General features: G+C 57.8%; 1 protein-coding gene across 3 annotated transcripts in view; it reads right to left on the bottom strand.

Annotated features, from left to right (window-relative positions):
• TMEM132D (transmembrane protein 132D) overlaps positions 1-18,698 on the bottom strand; it is a 557,603-nt gene that overhangs the window by 5,864 nt on the left and 533,041 nt on the right. For all 3 annotated transcript variants that reach the window (XM_027576431.2, XM_035723861.1, XM_027576432.2), the window contains 3 exons: positions 6,135-6,340; positions 3,774-4,050; positions 1,211-1,402 (listed from right to left, as the gene is read on the bottom strand). In XM_027576431.2, the coding sequence (XP_027432232.2) occupies positions 1,211-1,402; positions 3,774-4,050; positions 6,135-6,340 (675 nt within the window). The remainder of the gene's footprint in view (positions 1-1,210; positions 1,403-3,773; positions 4,051-6,134; positions 6,341-18,698) is intronic.

Below are 18,698 nucleotides of genomic sequence, written 5' to 3'. Positions count from 1 at the left end.
GCACCTGGCACTGTGGTTAATGGGGAGCAGAGTCTTTGTCCAGCCCCTTGTCTCCTGGTGGCCTACGATCCTTGACCCTGCGCAACCGTTTTTTCTCCTTGCAGCTCGTTTAGGGGAGCTAGGAAGCCGGGAGCTAGGAAGCATGAGCCAGATAGTCCCCTGCCTCTCCCACCCCTTTGCAGGCTGAGAACCCCCTGACGTGGGATCCCACTGTTCTGTGGGACCCCCCCCAATTAGTGACTCCGCCAGACGGATAACCTGATCTAACATGTGACCTCACCCCACTGCGTGACCTCGCATGATGGGTGACCCGATCAATGAATAACCCCACCTGACATGTGACCTGGCCTCACTTGTGACTCTTCCAGATGTCTGGCCCACCTTATGTCTGACCCACCTGGTGCATGACTCCCCTGGTGCGTGACCTCATCTGATGTGTGACTCACCTGATGCGTGACCCACCTGATGTCTGACCTACCTGGTGCATGACCTCACCTGATGTGTGTCCCACCTGGTGTGTGACCCTGGTGCATGACCTCACCTGATGTGTGACCTCACCTGGTGCGTGACCCACCTGATGTCTGACCTACCTGGTGCATGACCTCACCTGATGTGTGACCTCACCTGGTGCGTGACCCACCTGATGTCTGACCTACCTGGTGCATGACCTCACCTGATGTGTGTCCCACCTGGTGTGTGACCCTGGTGCGTGACCTCACCTGATGTGTGACCTCACCTGGTGTGTGACCTCACCTGGTGCGTGACCCACCTGATGTCTGACCTACCTGGTGCATGACCTCACCTGATGTGTGACCTCACCTGGTGTGTGTCCCACCTGATGTCTGACCTACCTGGTGCATGACCTCACCTGATGTGTGACCTCACCTGATGTGTGACCTACCTGGTGCATGACCTCACCTGATGTGTGACCTCACCTGGTGCGTGACCCACCTGATGTCTGACCTACCTGGTGCATGACCTCACCTGATGTGTGACCTCACCTGGTGTGTGACCCACCTGATGTCTGACCTACCTGGTGCATGACCTCACCTGATGTGTGACCTCACCTGGTGCTTGACCTCACCTGATGTGTGTCCCACCTGGTGTGTGACCCTGGTGCGTGACCTCACCTGATGTGTGACCTCACCTGGTGCATGACCCACCTGATGTCTGACGCACCTGGCGTGTGGCCCTAGCCCTGCCTCCAAACCTGTCTGGGCCTTTGCAGAAGCTCCTGAGCCGCTGCGGTGGCAAAGATAGCTCTGTTGCTCCCTGGGCTGAGCTGCAGGGAGAGTGACAGCCCTGTCACCAGCTGGACCCCGAGGTCTGTGATGGTCACCTTCTCATCCAGCACTGTGATGGTCTTTTCTGCCAAGATGGTGTCTGACAGAGGCGACAGGATCTGAAAGGCAGAACCAACATGGAAGGAAAAGCTTGCTGTGGCCCCAGAATTTCCTCCCATGGCATAAATGATGCTCGTAGAGACAGACAAATGAGCCAGAGTGAACAGAAATGGGTCTTTCCCACTGATGTCTTCTTCCAAAAGATGTATCTCACACGATGGGGGTATCTGACGCCCCCCCGCTACACGGATAGACCCCAGGACCCACCAGGCGCCCCCCGCAGTCCTTCCGAGGAGGAACTGACATTGCCATTCACTGGGTGCCGGCTTCATGGTGCTTGCGCTGCACCATCATTTTCTATTACATGTGCATGTGCATCAAATAATTGGTTTAAGAAACTTCACAGCAGCAAGGAAAAACTGATTTTGATGTGCTAGTTACGTATTTACGTGTTTCTTTCTTACACATGTGTGTGACTGAGAGGAGACTGTTGGCCCATGTGTCACCTGAGTCATCCCGTGTGTCACGACAGCTCACATTCCATACCTCGGGCAACACGAGCGTTTGGGAGATCAGCTTGCGTCCCCAGTAAACAGAGCTGTGAGTCTCCACCACCGGAGCCAACATCACAGTCTCGTTTCTCCCGCAGACACCACGGTCCTGCGGAAACGAAGCCTACGCCCCATTTGGACCCTGCAGAGGGGGTCCTGGTTTTGTGGAACCCCTTGTCCTACTCACCCCTCACTCAAGTTTGAAGAGTGAACTTTGCTCCCCGCGAACCCTCAGCCTCAACCCTGGATGACACAGCTTCCAGCTTCTTTTAACTCACGTTCCTGAAACGCTTCTCTCTGCGAGGTGGTGCTATTTATGAAGATGTATGTTCAGATGGCAGTTTTCCCAGGACCCCTGAAATTCGTGTATTGAGCTCCATAATTCTATCCAAATACCACCTTCGGTCTCTAAGTCTGGTTTGGACAATTTGAATGGCTGTGAATATGAGTTATGAGTCCCCAGGAGGAAGTGGACAAGCGAATTTATAGCTCAGGAGGACTCAGTGGGAATAAAGGAAAGGGTCTCAAGACTGTGCCCCACCCGGACGGTGTCTGTGTTGAATGCACGGGAAGCCCAGACTTGCGCCACTGCCTTGGTGCTTACACCACCACATAGGGACAGTGGCTAATGCCGCTGCTCCTGGTTCCAGGCCCCGGGTGTCAGTTTGGCCTGGGGACAGGGGGTAGGAACTTCGCTCTTTGGTTTAGGTCTTTCAACTAAAAGTCAATCATAGAGGTTTCGAGCTCCTGTCTAGGGGGCAGATAGGTTTTGTTTGACGTAAACAAAACTTTAAAATGGAATTAATGGCCACCCTGAAAAAAAAAATCAGAGGATTTCATACAAAAAGATTTCTCGCTTTTCTGGAAAAGTCGCAACATCTGGCCGTGCTGTATTCGCATTTCCTTTGGCAGCCCCGCCCTCGCCACACTCCTCACTGGCCCCTAACGTGTTCCCAGCACTTGGGGCCCAAGTGAGCTGCTGTCTTTCAACTCACGCCCAGGCAGCTTTGCTCACTGTCACCTTCTCCGGTCTTCGAGATCATTGGAGCAAGTGACCCCTGGGTCACTTCAAACCTGTCTATTTGCCTCCTTGAGTAAAACGATCTCTTTTAGATACCAGCCAATTTTCCAGAGCGGATATGTTTTAAATCTTGCGTAATCAATACTTTCACTGACGAGGTTCCTCGTGCACAGCTGTGTCAGAAACCCCACTGACAGGCTAGTAGCCCGATTAGGGGAAGCTGCTGAACCATTATATTGTTCTCAGATGGGAGGTAGACGACTAAACCCAGGGACCTCCCGGGACAGTGTTTTGGGGGAGTGTTTGTTCCAAAACATCCATGTTGCATCCTGGTCCTGCCCCATCCAGTCCTGGCTGCAGGTGCCCCCAAGACCGTGAAGGGCATAATAACTGTTCCTCTCCTCAGCTCGTTTCTGAGACACCCTAGTTTTCACTGGGCCTGGGGTGGGACTGGAGGCGGCATGGCATCACGGTGGGATGGAATGCTGTGACACAGGACGATGGTCAGTGGGGTGGAGGGCTCAGCGAGAAGCGCGGGCCATGCCCATGCCCACGGCTCCCATGAGGCCAGCTCACGCCCACAGCCTTCTCCCCACGACGGTAACACCCAGCATGGTGTAGAGACAGTGTCCTGGGGTCTCAAACACGACCCACCCAGAGGAGCCATCCAGTGTTTGTCAAATGCAAGCAATAAGTGAGGAACTCTAAGACTCTTGTCACCTCCTTACACCACTTATATTATTTAGGTGACAATTTGGTTCGCTCTAGAAATAGATGTCCTAAGTAATGACAAACAATTCTCATCTGGGCAGAGAAGAGGCAGGGATACAGAGGGTACTTGCGCTGGGGGTTGCTTACCTGAATGGTGGTCATCCCAAGCTCCTGGCCGATCAGGACTTGTCCCCCCTGTAGCTTGGCGATGCGGGGCTCCTCCACCTGCATGAAGTCATTCACCAGCTCCGTGATGTCCACCTGCCAGTCTGAGCCCAGCAAGTGGGCCAGGTGCCCGCCCCGGTCCGCCGCCTCGGCCACGAACTGCGTCAAGACCCGCACCATGGCGTGCTGGTACTGGAGCGTGCAGCCGCGACCCCCCCTCCTCTCGTCATCTTCCTCTTCCTCGCTGTCCCGAGCCGGCCTGCCAAACGGTCAGGTCAGGTTAGCGGGTACTGACTTGGGCCAACGGCAGGGGCTGCAAAGGGGAGCAGGCAGTGAGCCCAGCCTGGTGGGGCTCAGACAGAACCCAGGTGACAGATACCCCGAACGCCTGACCATCAGAAGGGGCTGGTGTGGTCAGCAGAGATCCGAGGTGTCCCCAGTGAGCCCCGCCTCCCAGAGCGCACTGGGCGGAGTCCCCTCCGTTTGAGTGCGAGCTGCTCCTAGGAACCTCCTTACAGTGGAAGATTATAGCCAAAGTTAGGGGATGTCACTTCCAGCATGCGGCTTTAAAAGAGACTGTGCCATCTGTCTTGCTTGGTAGTCTTCCCTTGGTTCTTCTCTTGCTTGCTCTGAGGAAGGAAGCTGCACATTGTGAGCAGCCCTGTCGGGCTAGCCACATGCCAGAGCAAGGGCCAGCGAGGAGCCGGGAGCCGCCGTTCCATAGCCCGTGAGGAACCACGGCTGCTGACCACCACGTGGGCTGGGAGGCAGGGCCCTCCGTACCCCGAGCTCCAGCCGACACCTCGACTGCCGTCTGTGAGAGACCCCGCTAAGCCAAGCCTGCACTCCTGATCCGGAGACACTGTGAGATCATACGCCTCTGCTTCAAGCCCTGAGGTTTGGGGACTTCTCATCAAACCGTGCAGCACGGGTAACTAATCTGATAGGGCTGCGGGTGACCGCAATAGCCCCATAAACCGGCATGCAAGCGGTGGGTATCAAACTCAAGGTAACGTGACAGTAAGCACAGAAAGGACTGGGATGGTTTGGCTCGGGGACAGATGTTGGCTGCCCTCCACAGGTCTGATGCCTCCGCCCAGCCATCTCTTTCTGGTGCAGCGTGGTCTCCATCCGAGCATCAGCCCAGGTCTTTGGCTGGATCTGAGCTGGACAGCGTGATACTGAGATGTGCCACGATCACGCTCAAGCCAGTCTTCTGGCGTGTCCTCCCGGTGGCTGCCCACCTCGCAGCATCAATAACCTCTCCTAACCACACCCTGCCAGCTCCGCGGCACGGACTCCGCGGCCAGGGAGAGGGTCCCGCCAGCTCCGCGGCACGGACCCCACGGCCAGGGAGAGGGTCCCGCCAGCTCCGCGGCACGGACCCCGCGGCCGGGGAGAGGGTCACTGCTGAAACCATCTTCCAGCCTGCCTTCTCGAAGCTGTCCCCTCCCCCAGGGCACAGGAACTAACTGGGGTGGAGATCCAAGGGCAGGAACAGAAAGGGCATCCCTCAGAGGACACCAGCTGTCCTCCCTACCGAGCACAGACACCTGGAGTGCTCCCCTCTCTAATTCCGCGTATGCTCACTTTCAACTTTCTGCAGGTGGCTGGCATGCCAACCCTTGGTCACAAGTTTCTCTGAGATGACAGAGTCTCTGAACAAAGAGCCTGACCTCTTGCTACTCTCCTGATACCTGGTGAGCCGTGTGGATAAAGGACACCTGTCCCTCTACCAGACGCCTTAGGGTAAAGGACCAGGCACAGGGAGACAGGCTTCTGACTTCATCTCCCCGAGACCAAGCAATCTCAGAGCTTCTGGGCTGGGGGCACCGAGAGGCTGCCCAGGTCAGCCAGAGTCTGCTCCCAGGTCTCTCTGGGGGACCTCTGTCGTTCGTGCCTTCCCAGAGTCAACTGGCCCCCTCTGGTATCGATCCATTGGTTCAGGCGGGGTTGACCTCTTCCGGGTGCTCTGATTCCGGGCAGGGGATTGTGCTGAAGGCTCATCGGACAGACCGTGTGCTCTATGTCCTCTCTACAGCACTGCTCCGGGGACAGGCACACAGCCCGAGGGGAGGCCAGCGTAACTCCAGGACCTCTGCAGGCACCACTGGGAAGGACAGGATGCACTTCCTGCGAGTCTGGAACTGCAGGAGAGAAGCCTGGTGGAGAGTGAGGCCAACACATGGCAAACCAGCCCGGAGCCGGGGACAGAGTCCTGAGGGTGCCGTTTGAATCCCTGGATCCAGTCATGCCTGAAATCAGCTACCTGCAAGTGTCTGTTTTTAGTGGAAGCGTATTTGACTCGGGTCTCTGAGAGGGAGTCGTGACTAGCACACCCACCTTTTATTGGAGACAATGGGCACCCTCCAGCCCTTGATCTGGTTGAGCTCGGTGTCTGAGACCTCGATCTGCAGTGGGAGCCGGGGCACCCAGACGGTCATCTCCAAGGAGCTGCTCAGGTGCTGGTAGGTGAAGTTCACCACCACGTCCACCTTGCCTTTCATTTCCTTCCCATTGACGAAGACGTAGTCACATCTGTCAGACACCTGGGAGGAGGAGGGGCGGGAGGCAGTGAGATCTTACCGTACCCCACCACCGCGGAAACAGCCGAGAAGGTGGAGGAGGCGAGGCGAAGTGCCCTCGCTCTTTGAGGCATGAGCCCTGCAGTGGACGCTGCTCTCTGCTTTTGGCTGCAGCAGATGCTGTGGGGGTCTGACCACTTCCCCCGGGGACCCCTTCTTCCAGTCTGCATGCAGAACCACCCCCCAGGCACCATAGGCATGCAGCTGACCTCCCCTGCTGCACCTCTGGCAGACGGCCCTTAGGTGTTGGGAGCCGTGCCCTCAGCCACTGGGTGCTGCGTGCTGCCCACCCACCCCCTAGCCTGCTGCCCTCTGGTGTTTCTGGAGGAGGGACACTGCGTGCACAGCCACCACCCTGAGGGCCTCCTGCAGGCAGACCGAGGCTAGTTTCACGAAAACTACCCTGCTCAGTTCCCCTCATCGGTGCGTCCTGTGCTCTTTTGCTCCCATACAGATTTCTGCAGAGAACCTCCCACCTTAGTTGTGGCGGCGGATGTGACCCGTACTCTTCACGGTTCCTTACTGAATCCCATGGGATATCTCCCCACTTGCCCAGTAGGGGCACTACCCCCTGCTGGTGTCTCTTCCTTCCCTGCTTCCTGTCCTGCCCCCTCTCCCTCACTCTGCCTCCTGGAGCCCCTCCCCGGTTAAGTCCGTATCCCAGGCTCTGTGCCCCAGACGGAGACGTGGGCACATGTGAGCTCATGCCGTCCACCGGGCAGCCTGAGACCGGGCTCTCCCCCAGGAAGGGGCAGAGCCACAGTCGGGTGCTGGGGGTGCAGCTCTGCGGTCCACATTCTCAGCTCCTGCCCCGTACAAGACTTCTCCTCTCTGCTGGCATCTGAGAGAAGAACCAAGACCTCTTGTCTTTGTTTTCCAGCAATCCGGGGGCCTTCCTTCTCTCCTGAACCAGACCTGGGGACACATGCTAGGCTGATTCATGGCCCCAAAGATGTCAGGTCCCGAGTCTCTGGAACCTGTCAGTGTGACCTTTTTTGGCAAAAGGGACTTTGCAGATGGGGTTCAGTTAAGGATGTTGACCTGGCCGGATTATCGAGGGTTGTCTGGGTGAGCCCCCAGGGTCATCTAAGCGACCTCACAAGAGAGAAGCGGAAGGAGATCAGTGGCTGCAGCAGAGGAAGGCCACCCAAGCGGGATGTCACTCTGTGGGCTCTGGCAACGCAGAACAGGACGAAGGCACCTCCAGAAGCTCAATAAAGCAAGGACATGCCTCCCCCTGGAGCCTCGGGAGGGAGTGCAGCCTGCGCACCTCTGGTCCTCGGGCTGCCCAAACTGCTTCCCAACACCTGACCTCCAGAACGTGCCGTGTGGAGCCCAGGCATGTGCTGGTGTGTTGCGGCGGGCCTCGGACACGGACACAAGCCCGAAGTGAGCGTGGAGGGAGCACCTGCGTTGACTGAGCGCTTACCATGTGCCCGGACCAGCAGCTGAGCGCAGCACATGTGGTCTCAGCACGCACAAGCACCCAGGAGGCAGGGGAGTTTTGTCCCGGGTTTATGGATGGTCAGCCTGAGGCCCCAAGATGTTCAGTAATGCTTCCCGGGGACACACAGCTAGAAACACAAAGCCCAGACCCCTGGCCAGGCCACCCCAGCTGTCTCCTCCTGCAGGTGCAGCATCTCTGACTGAATGGTCCTCGCGGGCTGGATTCGTAAAGGATGCACACCTCCCCCCAGCACTTGGAGGGGCGTGAAGAAAGCAAAGCAGAAATTATCACATTGTTCCCACATCATAAAAAGCATTTCCAACAAAGGCCCCTTTCATCTCCGCGATTAGGCAGGCGGGATACAAAACACACAAAGGGGCGCAGAGAGGTTTGGAGTCTGGGGATGATCAGGAATGACTCTGGAGAGAAACGTGGACACAGGTCCATTGATGAGTCGGAGGAGGTTGTCATCCTAAATATCTGCCAATAGCAAAAGTACTTAAGTCTGATGGAAAGGCCGGATGGAATGGCTCAGGAGGCTTTGTCGCCATTGTGGCCTGGCCGCAATGCTCCTTGCCGTGGGCCTGCAATCTCAGGCTTTTTCTTTTTCAAGTCTTGCAGCAAATCAGGCTGATTGTCACAGATGAGCTGACTGGAGGAGGGAGGGGGAGGAGGGGGAGGAGGGAGGGAGGTGGGGCTTGTAAGACCAGTTTTCAGGGCCATGGGCTGTTTCAGGGATGTAACTTTCTGGCCTCTCGGTGGAGGAGGTGTTCTAGGAGAAGAAGGTGGGAGAGCGTCTTAGGCGCGCCTGCCACCCCAAGCCCCCCGTGGAACACAGAGCAGAGGAGGTACTGGGGTAGATTATGAATACAGAGCTAAGTCTTCATGTTGTGCTACATTTTGCTTTGCTTTGAAGCTCAGTATTTATTCCTCTAAGCAATAAGAAGAAGGGGAGCGAGACATTGCTAAAAGGATGGAGGGAAGGCAGGACTTCACACTTAAGCAGTGTCCTTTGAGAGGCAGGTAGAGCCTCGGCACCTGGGGCGGGAACTGCAATACTGGGGCTGAGGGCGGGGTGCTGAGGTAGAGGTATGGCCGTGTGTGCACGCGTGTCCGTGTGCATGTGTGGTCTGTGCATGTGTGTGCATGTGTGGGTCTACCTATGCATGTGTTTGTGTGCGTGCATGTGTGTGCGTGTGCGAGCATGAAGTGTTCATGACAAGTAATAAAAGCACAAACTGTATCTGACTGCAGGGTCTGTGAATCTCCACCCCTACACTTCTCTGGGTTTCCGCGCACGGCCGGGGTCTGCACATGGCAGGGAGCACGACGGCTTGCCAGCAGCATCTGGCCCTAGTTCGGGTGCATAGTGGGACTGTCCTAGCTCATGTGTTGTTGGACGAGGAGGGGACCATCTTGAGAATAAGTTGTGAGCTGGAGCCACGTGTCACCTCCTCGTGGCAACACTTCATTACCCAAGAGGGACCTTCCAGGGCTCCCCATCCCTCTCTGTGGTGCTAACAGTGCTGGGAGCCCAGCAGCCCACGCCCCTGAGCTCAGAGCGCCGCCATCCCCCCCCCCGCCGCCGCCGCCAAGCCGCGGAGACAGGTGGCGGGCGGCCCGGGTGGCAAGCTCAGCTGTCTTGTGTGAAGTCACTGATAACCTCGGGTTACGTTCCTTCACGTCAGCCAAGCTATCCCCACCGGCCACGTGCACAGACACGTCCTGATGCCTGCATTAGTAGAGAAAGAATGCACCAAATTCACAGATTTCATGGGCTGCAGCAGAGTGAATGAGACATATGACAGATGAAATAATGAGGGGGGTTGCTGGGAAGATCCTAATTCCTGAAAACACAAAATGAGCCAGGAATGTAACTGGGGTCTGCCCTGGGGGCCAGAGGTCTTGGTTATAAGCAAGCACCTTTCCATAATGCCCAACTTAGGGGACCCCCTTCCCCAGCACTGCCTCAAGCTGATGGCTTTCTAATGATGGAAACGGCGTGCAAAGGAAGCAAATGAAAATCAGGGAGGAATGACCTGCGGCCTAGCAGGCTTCACCTTGGAGGAAGCTTTGGGGAGGTTGGAGGGGATCCGAGGAGAGAGGAGATCCCACACAGGAAGGACTCTGGCGGTGAATGAAAGGGGGTGTCCTGAGCCTCTGTGCTGGAGAGTTGGGGGGCATGACACGTGCCTGGGCATCCCAATGCTCATAATCGCATGGTTTCGGGATCCAGCACCACTGGGCCTTGCTTGTTGCCATTTTCACAGGGGGAGGGGACTTCAGCCTGGGGGTGTCAGAGATCTTTCTCTGCCTATGACTCAGCTCGGGCTGCAAGTCGGGGGGCTGATGCCCTGCTGGCTCTCCCCAACCCTCGTTGCTTCCGAGTGTGGTCCAGCCTGTCTGTAGGAAGCAGAAAAGGGGGGGGTGTGGTGTGAGAGAGGGAGGGAGATTCACGTGGCAGATGACATTCAGTTAAAGATTTTGAGATGAGATTGTCCTGGATTTGGGGGCAGGCCGCAAATGGAGTCGGCGTCTTGTAACGGAGATGCAGAGCGAGACCCGCCAGGCAGAAGAGGAGGGAGCCACGTGGAGGTGAGGCCGACGCGCAGGGACGTGGCCGCAGCGGCAGGAGGGCTGGCTGTCAGCAGCGCCTCCAAGGGGCGGGAACAGCTCCTCCCTGGGGCCCCTGAGAGGAATCACTCAGGTTTCTGGCCTCCAGAGCCGTAAGGAAAGCATTCCTGTTGCTTTAAGGCAGCAAACTCCTGGTCATTTGTCACAGTGGCCACCGGAGACTAGCACGCCACCTGGGCATAGCTCTCCCTGCGACGTCCCCGATCACAGGCCTGAGCTCTGGCGCGTTCCTCACTGAGCCTCCTGCATGAGGGGCCGGCCCACGCTCGGTCCAGGCAACCTCACTGCAAGGCTGGGCCCACCCTGAGTTGGGAAGACACCCGCCGGGTCCCCCCAGAGCCCACGTGGGTCCACCCGCATCCCGTGGTCCCCACAACAGCCAGATGGGCGGGACTCGTCCCATCCCCGGACCCCCACCTTCCCCTCCCTCTCCCTGACTGTCGCCAGAGGGATGGACGCACCGATCGGTCCAGGTGAGTGGACAAGACCTGCCCGTGCCTTCTGAACAACGCTGAACGGTGCTGAAGGTGTGAGGGAACCCTCTGGGGGGACGCGCCCCTCTTTCAGACTCCCCTTCCAGCCACAGCCGCGCTGTGCTGCCAGGAGGATATCGTCAGCAACACCGACTCCCCTGTGCACAACCCATCACTTGTGTGAATTTATGCCACTCCTCTCTTCTGTTTGAGTGCGGTAAGAATTCAGATCTTATTTAAATATCATCAACATTCATGGTAAAATTTATGTTCTTCTGATGTTTCTCTTTCTTTTTTTCCCCCTAAGAGCTAGACGTAAGGATGCTAAAATTCTACCCCTCCACCCAGATTTGGCAAAAGTAAACAGCCTACAGGGATATTTGCATCCAATTCTCAAGCTAGGTATTAACGTGTTTGAGATTAGTCTTTATCCTGGACAAAAATCATACCGTTAATAATAGTGGTAGCAACGGACACAGTGTCTAATGTTTACTGAGTGTTTGTTATACGCAAGGCACCTATGCTGAGCATCTAATACCTAATTCCATGCAATCCTCCACATACGTCTATTGGGTAGTACTACTGTCCCATGTTCCAGAGGAGAAACTGAGGCACAGTGTCCCATAGCCACGAGGGACGTGTTCCACTGGGCTAGCAGAGCACAAGACAACTTTACCTAGCTTGCCAGGCGAGGCTAATTTATCGGGAGGCAACCGACCTCACTGGTGTCTGTTAACGGGAAGGAGACAGGCTTCCGCCAAGGGAGAAGCAAGTGTCCAGTGAGCACACGGAGGACAAAGAGCCGTGGCAGTCAGCGCGCAGAGGGAGTGAGCTGACTGCGCATCACACGGCCCTGACAGGGGCTCACCTGCCTGCCCGCCACGTCCCTCTGTGGAAGCCGTGGCTCCCAGGACCTCAGGATGGGGCTGGATTTGCAGACAGGGCCTCCAGAGAGGTGCTGATGTGAAGATGTGGCCTTTCATCAGGAGCAGGACACGCAGAGGCCCAGGGGTGCTCCCACGCGGAGGGAAGACCATGTGTGGGGCACAGGGAGGAGGCGGCCGTCCCCAAGGACAGCGGCCTCAGGAGAAAGCCGGCACCCCGACCTTGCACTTCCAACCCCAGAATCGTAGGAAAATCAACGTCTGCCGTGTAGCGCACCCCCCGCGGCTCAGGTACCTCCTCACACGGCCCGCGCCGATCCCTACAGCCTGTTTCCCACCGCGGGAGGCACCACGGTTCAGGGGCCACGTGGCGCCCAGTGGGGCTTCACACGGCGGCAGTGAGAGTGGGCGCCCGGGACCGACTCCCTCCCAGGGCTTCCACGCGGGGACGTGTGATCCCCAACAGTCACCCAGCACGGCGGGGTTCTCACGAGGCCCCCTGTGCAGAGCAGGAAACCGAGGCACCGTGTGATCAGGTGACCAGATTGGGTCTGCATGGCTGGAAAGCACTGGGATTTGCACGCGGGACATCTTGGCCCTCTTGTGACACCACGCAGTGTGACTGGGGAACTCTCTGGGGAGCAGACCCCAAGACAGAAGGTCCACCAGGTAGCAGCATCTGCGGAGGGAGCAGGAAGGGGCACAGGACAGGCGGGGGGGCTCTCCGGTCCGGTGCGGACGTGGTGGCACCCCTCCCGGCTGTAGTGAGGGCCCAGGGCCAGGAACGGCTACCCAGGAGAGGAGCCATGTGTGGGTGCAAGGAGCTGGGGCCTCATGCCACCGCCTCCGTCATCCGTCAGCCGGGGCTGCAGAGGAAGGGCACAGCTCAGCTCGGAACCGAGGTGACCCAGGGAGCTCCACCGTCCGCACTCCTGGGCAGAGCTGAGAGCCCCTTCCGGAGGAGCATCCGAGTGGCACCCCCCAGCCCCACGTGGGCCGCTTATCTATGACACCAAACACAGATATTCTGGTATTTTTGGAATCATCTGTGTGCGATAGCCTAATTTTCCCTCTAAAACCCTAAATTTAAGTTCCCAGGAGGCTCTGTTATTTTAAAACCCAAATCAAGCCTTTTTGCAGGAGCCTACGTTCTGCTTGCAGTGTTTCCCTGGGTCAGAAGGAATCAGGCGCTCAGGGAATGCTCTCTTGTCTTTGTTCTCAACATGGCCCAGCATGTGGCCAGTGCCGTGGGCCCGGGGCCCACGCCACAGTGGGCGGGCCGGAGCCGTGCGCACGGAGACTGTCGCGCATCTCCTTCTGGGGCAGCTGGAGAAATAGCTCCGCGTTAATCACATGCAGACACACACGGATAAAAACACGGACACGGAGGGAAAACCAGACTCCTTGGGAAAAGCGCCTCTAGGAGGACTGACTTCTGTTCTGCCACCGGCTGTTGAATTCTGCGCCCCCACCCCGTGCTCAGCTTTCCTTAAAATACCTTCTCCCGGTCCTCGGAAGCTAGCAGCCCGCTCTGGAAACTACAGAGTGTGCATCTCTCTCTCCCTTCCCTTTTGGATGGCAAGCTGTTCTTGACCCTGGTCTTGGGGCAGCCAAGGTTAGGACGAAGCGGACGCGTGCTTCACATTCAGAGGGACCCGCCCCAGCAGAGCAGAGACCTGTGCCGGGGACATTGTGTTCGTAATTCTGGTGCCGCCTTTGTTCTCGCAGGTCCGGGGAAGGGGGGCGGGCAGGTGCCGCATCATGCTGCCTCCACGGAGGATGCCTGCCCTGCCGAGTTACCTGCCGCCCTCTGAGTGCAGGGGAGCCTGCTGAGGCTCTGCTGCTCATTCCTCGGCCTCGGGGAGCCCATCCTGACTAACTGGCATGGTAGGGAAGACCTGTCTCGGATCCACAGCATCCTCCGTGCCTGGAACAGTGCCTGGCGTCCAGTGGGCGCGCCACAAAGAGCCGTTGAATGAACAGAGGTGAGAACCACTTTGCACCAAGTCCTGACATTGCCTCCAGGACGGCACCAAATTTCCTAAGCCCGCTGTTCCAACCCATCAGCCACTGTACCCACATCGTTCGGCAGATATTCTGCGACGCTCCCTTTACAATCCTGAAATGGGATTCGCAGATAATGGAACCCACCTACAAGACATTTTATTACAATTAATATCCCTAACCAGATATAAAGTAAACGTGAATATAACGGAATGATGCATATTTCAAAGGGCAGCTTCTTGCGCACGACTCACCAGGACACGCAGTGAAGCTCCTCTCCCCACCCACAAAAGGCAGAGGCTCCCAGGGCGTGGGCCCAGAGGGGCGGCCGCTGTGGCTCAGCGCCATGCCTGGTGAGGAGGCTTCCCCAGGTGGGGGACAGCTCCTGGTAAAGTCACCAACAAACACAAAATATTCCTTCCATTTACCCTGCGTTGGCATTCCTGAAAAATCCAGTGTTCTGTGTATTAAGCTATGGTCCTCATAAGGGCCCCTGTTCCCTAGAAGGACATTTAAGTGTTGTGAGGGACGTGGGACACTTGTTTACAGTGTGGGGCTGTCGGGGACAACACACTAGGACATTCAGCGCCTCTGACTTTTGCCCACGGAGCACACAAGACAACGCAGCGCTCCCACACTTTGGCTACCCCCCCCCCCAGCAGGCACGTCCCTGTGGCCATCCATGGCTCTCGACTGGACATTTTATCCTTAGACGGGCCCCTGCTGGGTCCTCGGGGGGCACTCAGTGAGCGGGATGCATCAGCCTCTGCTGCCCAGGCCCCAGAGCCCCCGGGGAGGACACAGGCCGACGTGTGAGCTGGAGGAGAACCGTCTGCTTGCTGTTGGCTCGCGGGCAGAGGAGCCAACAAGGGTGAAATGTCTTCACACAGACCTGGGGGCAGCTGGCCGGGCCTTCTGCTTTGTGTCAGGGAAAGGAGGAAGCAGCAGCTTCTGGGAGCTGCAGAGACACCCACATCGCTCTTCCACGCGGCGAGCGTGGGCTTTCCTATTAATGGCTCTTCTCTCCTCAGTCCCCTTCCAGACCTGCTGCCCCGGCGCCTGTGACCAGCGTACACCAGCCACAACCAAGAGGCGTGCCTGCCCTCCTCCGAGCTGGCCACTCCGTCAGCCGTGGGATGTGGCCGGGGCCGGCGCCTGTGCAGGGTGTCCTGCTGCTGGAGGACGCCCCGGGCTTGAGCCAGACCCCTGCTGCAGCTGTTCCTCAGAGAGAAGGAGAGGGCGGAGGCATCCGTGCACAGGGCACGCTTCCACCAGAGTCCTGCAGTGCACAACCTGTCCAACCACACACCGCGATTCTGGAAGACAGCTCTTGACTTGGTAACATGGAAAACAACACTAAATCATCACATCACCAGCCCCGTTGCCAAATGCATCATGGGCTCGTCTTACTCAGTTCCTTTCCTGGCGATGAGCCTTCCCTCCAGGCCTAGTGTGCTGGGTGCCCCCTGTGCCATCATTCCGGCAGCTGCAAAGCACGGGCTGTTCTGGGACTTCTATCTCAGGCTTTCCCAGTCAGGATTCACTGGCAAGTGGGACTGCCCACTCTTACTCTTGAGACCATCTGCCCGTCTGCCCTGCCTCCCTCCTTCCACCGAGGTCCCCTCTGCAAGTTACCAAACAGGAGGGCTCCCTTAAATGCCTGTGCCTTTTTTCCCACTTGTAGGGAAGGAAATCCCAGGAACATTCCACAAATGGCAGCTGGACAGACAGGTGCAGAGCAGGAGCTCCAACCCTGGCTCCACATTTTACTGACCTGATGCTATGATCTGCTTGCCTCACCTGTACGCTCCCCACCTGTACGCTCCCCACCTGTATGCTCCCCACCTGTACGCTCCCTCACCTGTATGCTCCCCACCTGTACACTCCCCACCTGTACGCTCCCCACCTGTACGCTCCCCACCTGTACGCTCCCTCACCTATATGCTCCCCACCTGTACGCTCCCCACCTGTACACTCCCTCACCTATATGCTCCATCACCTGTACGCTCCATCACCTGTACACTCCCCACCTGTACGCTCCCCACCTGTACGCTCCCCACCTGTACGCTCCCTCACCTATATGCTCCCCACCTGTACGCTCCCCACCTGTACACTCCCTCACCTATATGCTCCATCACCTGTATGCTCCCCACCTGTACGCTCCCCACCTGTACGCTCCCCACCTGTACGCTCCCCACCTGTACGCTCCCCACCTGTACGCTCCATCACCTATATGCTCCCCACCTGTATGCTCCCTGTATGCTCCCCACCTGTATGCTCCCTGTACGCTCCCCACCTGTACGCTCCCCACCTGTACGCTCCCTGTATGCTCCCCACCTGTACACTCCCCACCTGTACGCTCCCCACCTGTATGCTCCCCACCTGTATGCTCCCTGTATGCTCCCCACCTGTACGCTCCCCACCTGTACGCTCCCTCACCTATATGCTCCATCACCTGTATGCTCCCCACCTGTACGCTCCCCACCTGTACGCTCCCCACCTGTACGCTCCCCACCTGTACGCTCCCCACCTGTACGCTCCATCACCTATATGCTCCCCACCTGTATGCTCCCTGTATGCTCCCCACCTGTATGCTCCCTGTACGCTCCCCACCTGTACGCTCCCCACCTGTACGCTCCCTGTATGCTCCCCACCTGTACACTCCCCACCTGTACGCTCCCCACCTGTATGCTCCCCACCTGTATGCTCCCTGTATGCTCCCCACCTGTATGCTCCCTGTACGCTCCCCACCTGTACGCTCCATCACCTATATGCTCCCCACCTGTATGCTCCCTGTATGCTCCCCACCTGTATGCTCCCTGTACGCTCCCCACCTGTACGCTCCCCACCTGTATGCTCCCTGTACGCTCCCCACCTGTACGCTCCCCACCTGTACGCTCCCCACCTGTATGCTCCCCACCTGTATGCTCCCTGTATGCTCCCCACCTGTACGCTCCCCACCTGTACGCTCCATCACCTATATGCTCCCCACCTGTACGCTCCCCACCTGTACGCTCCCCACCTGTACGCTCCCCACCTGTATGCTCCCCACCTGTACGCTCCCCACCTGTACGCTCCCTCACCTATATGCTCCCCACCTGTACGCTCCCCACCTGTACGCTCCCTCACCTATATGCTCCCCACCTGTACGCTCCCCACCTGTATGCTCCCTGTATGCTCCCCACCTGTACGCTCCCCACCTGTACGCTCCCTCACCTATATGCTCCCCACCTGTACGCTCCCCACCTGTACACTCCCTCACCTATATGCTCCATCACCTGTACGCTCCATCACCTGTACACTCCCCACCTGTACGCTCCCTCACCTATATGCTCCATCACCTGTATGCTCCCCACCTGTACGCTCCCCACCTGTACGCTCCCCACCTGTACGCTCCATCACCTATATGCTCCCCACCTGTATGCTCCCTGTATGCTCCCCACCTGTATGCTCCCTGTACGCTCCCCACCTGTACGCTCCCCACCTGTACGCTCCCTGTATGCTCCCCACCTGTACACTCCCCACCTGTATGCTCCCTGTACGCTCCCCACCTGTACGCTCCCCACCTGTATGCTCCCTGTACGCTCCCCACCTGTACGCTCCCCACCTGTACGCTCCCCACCTGTACGCTCCCCACCTGTATGCTCCCTGTACGCTCCCCACCTGTACGCTCCCCACCTGTACGCTCCCCACCTGTATGCTCCCCACCTGTACGCTCCCCACCTGTACGCTCCCTCACCTATATGCTCCCCACCTGTACGCTCCCCACCTGTATGCTCCCTGTATGCTCCCCACCTGTACGCTCCCCACCTGTACGCTCCCTCACCTATATGCTCCCCACCTGTACGCTCCCCACCTGTACGCTCCCCACCTGTATGCTCCCTGTACGCTCCCCACCTGTACGCTCCCCACCTGTATGCTCCCTGTATGCTCCCCACCTGTATGCTCCCTCACCTGTATGCTCCCTGTATGCTCCCCACCTGTATGCTCCCCACCTGTACGCTCCCCACCTGTATGCTCCCTGTACGCTCCCCACCTGTACGCTCCCCACCTGTATGCTCCCTGTATGCTCCCCACCTGTATGCTCCCTCACCTGTATGCTCCCTCACCTATATCTCACCTGTATGCTCCCTCACCTATATGCTCCCCACGTGTATGCTCCATCACCTGTATGCTCCCCACCTGTATGCTCCCCACCTGTATGCTCCCTGTATGCTCCCCCACCTGTATGCTCCCCACCTGTATGCTCCTTGTATGCTCCCCACCTGTATGCTCCCCACCCCTATGCTCCCCATCTGTATGCTCCCCAACTGCATGCTCCCCCACCTGTATGCTCCCCACCTGTATGCTCCCTACATGTATGCTCCCCCACCTGTATGCTCCCTCACCTGTATACACCCTCACCTGTATGCTCCCTACATGTATGCTCCCCAACTGCATGCTCCCCCACATGTATGCTCCCCAACTGCATGCTCCCCACCTGTATGCTCCCTACCTGCAAAATGTGAGTGATAATCTAGCGCTCCCCTCAGGGAGATGTAGGATTAAATGGTGGTCCCTTGAGGCATGGGGAGCAGGTCCCAGCATGTAGTAGAGAGAATAATACACTTAGTTGACATTATGGAAACTCCTTTGCTCATCACCCTCAAAATCCACAAGTACCTGCCAGCACTTCGGTGTTTCCCCATGGGCAAGGCAGCTATCTCTTAAGTCCTGAGTCTAGCCTAAGTCCACACCGCTGCAGGATGGACCCATCCCCCCGCATTGTCTCCCCAGACAAATGCCATCAGCTCTCTGAGGGCCATGCTCCTGCTCTGGAGCACCAGCCTCGACTCCGTGGCATCAAGGAAACCCCCTGATCCTGGCAGGCGCGCCTGAGC

This window comes from Zalophus californianus, chromosome 14 (genome assembly GCF_009762305.2).
Source record: "Zalophus californianus isolate mZalCal1 chromosome 14, mZalCal1.pri.v2, whole genome shotgun sequence".
NCBI classification, from domain to species: domain Eukaryota; kingdom Metazoa; phylum Chordata; class Mammalia; order Carnivora; family Otariidae; genus Zalophus; species Zalophus californianus.
The sequence above is the reverse complement of the archived record's forward strand: the minus strand, read 5'-3'. Positions and strand labels throughout refer to the sequence as shown.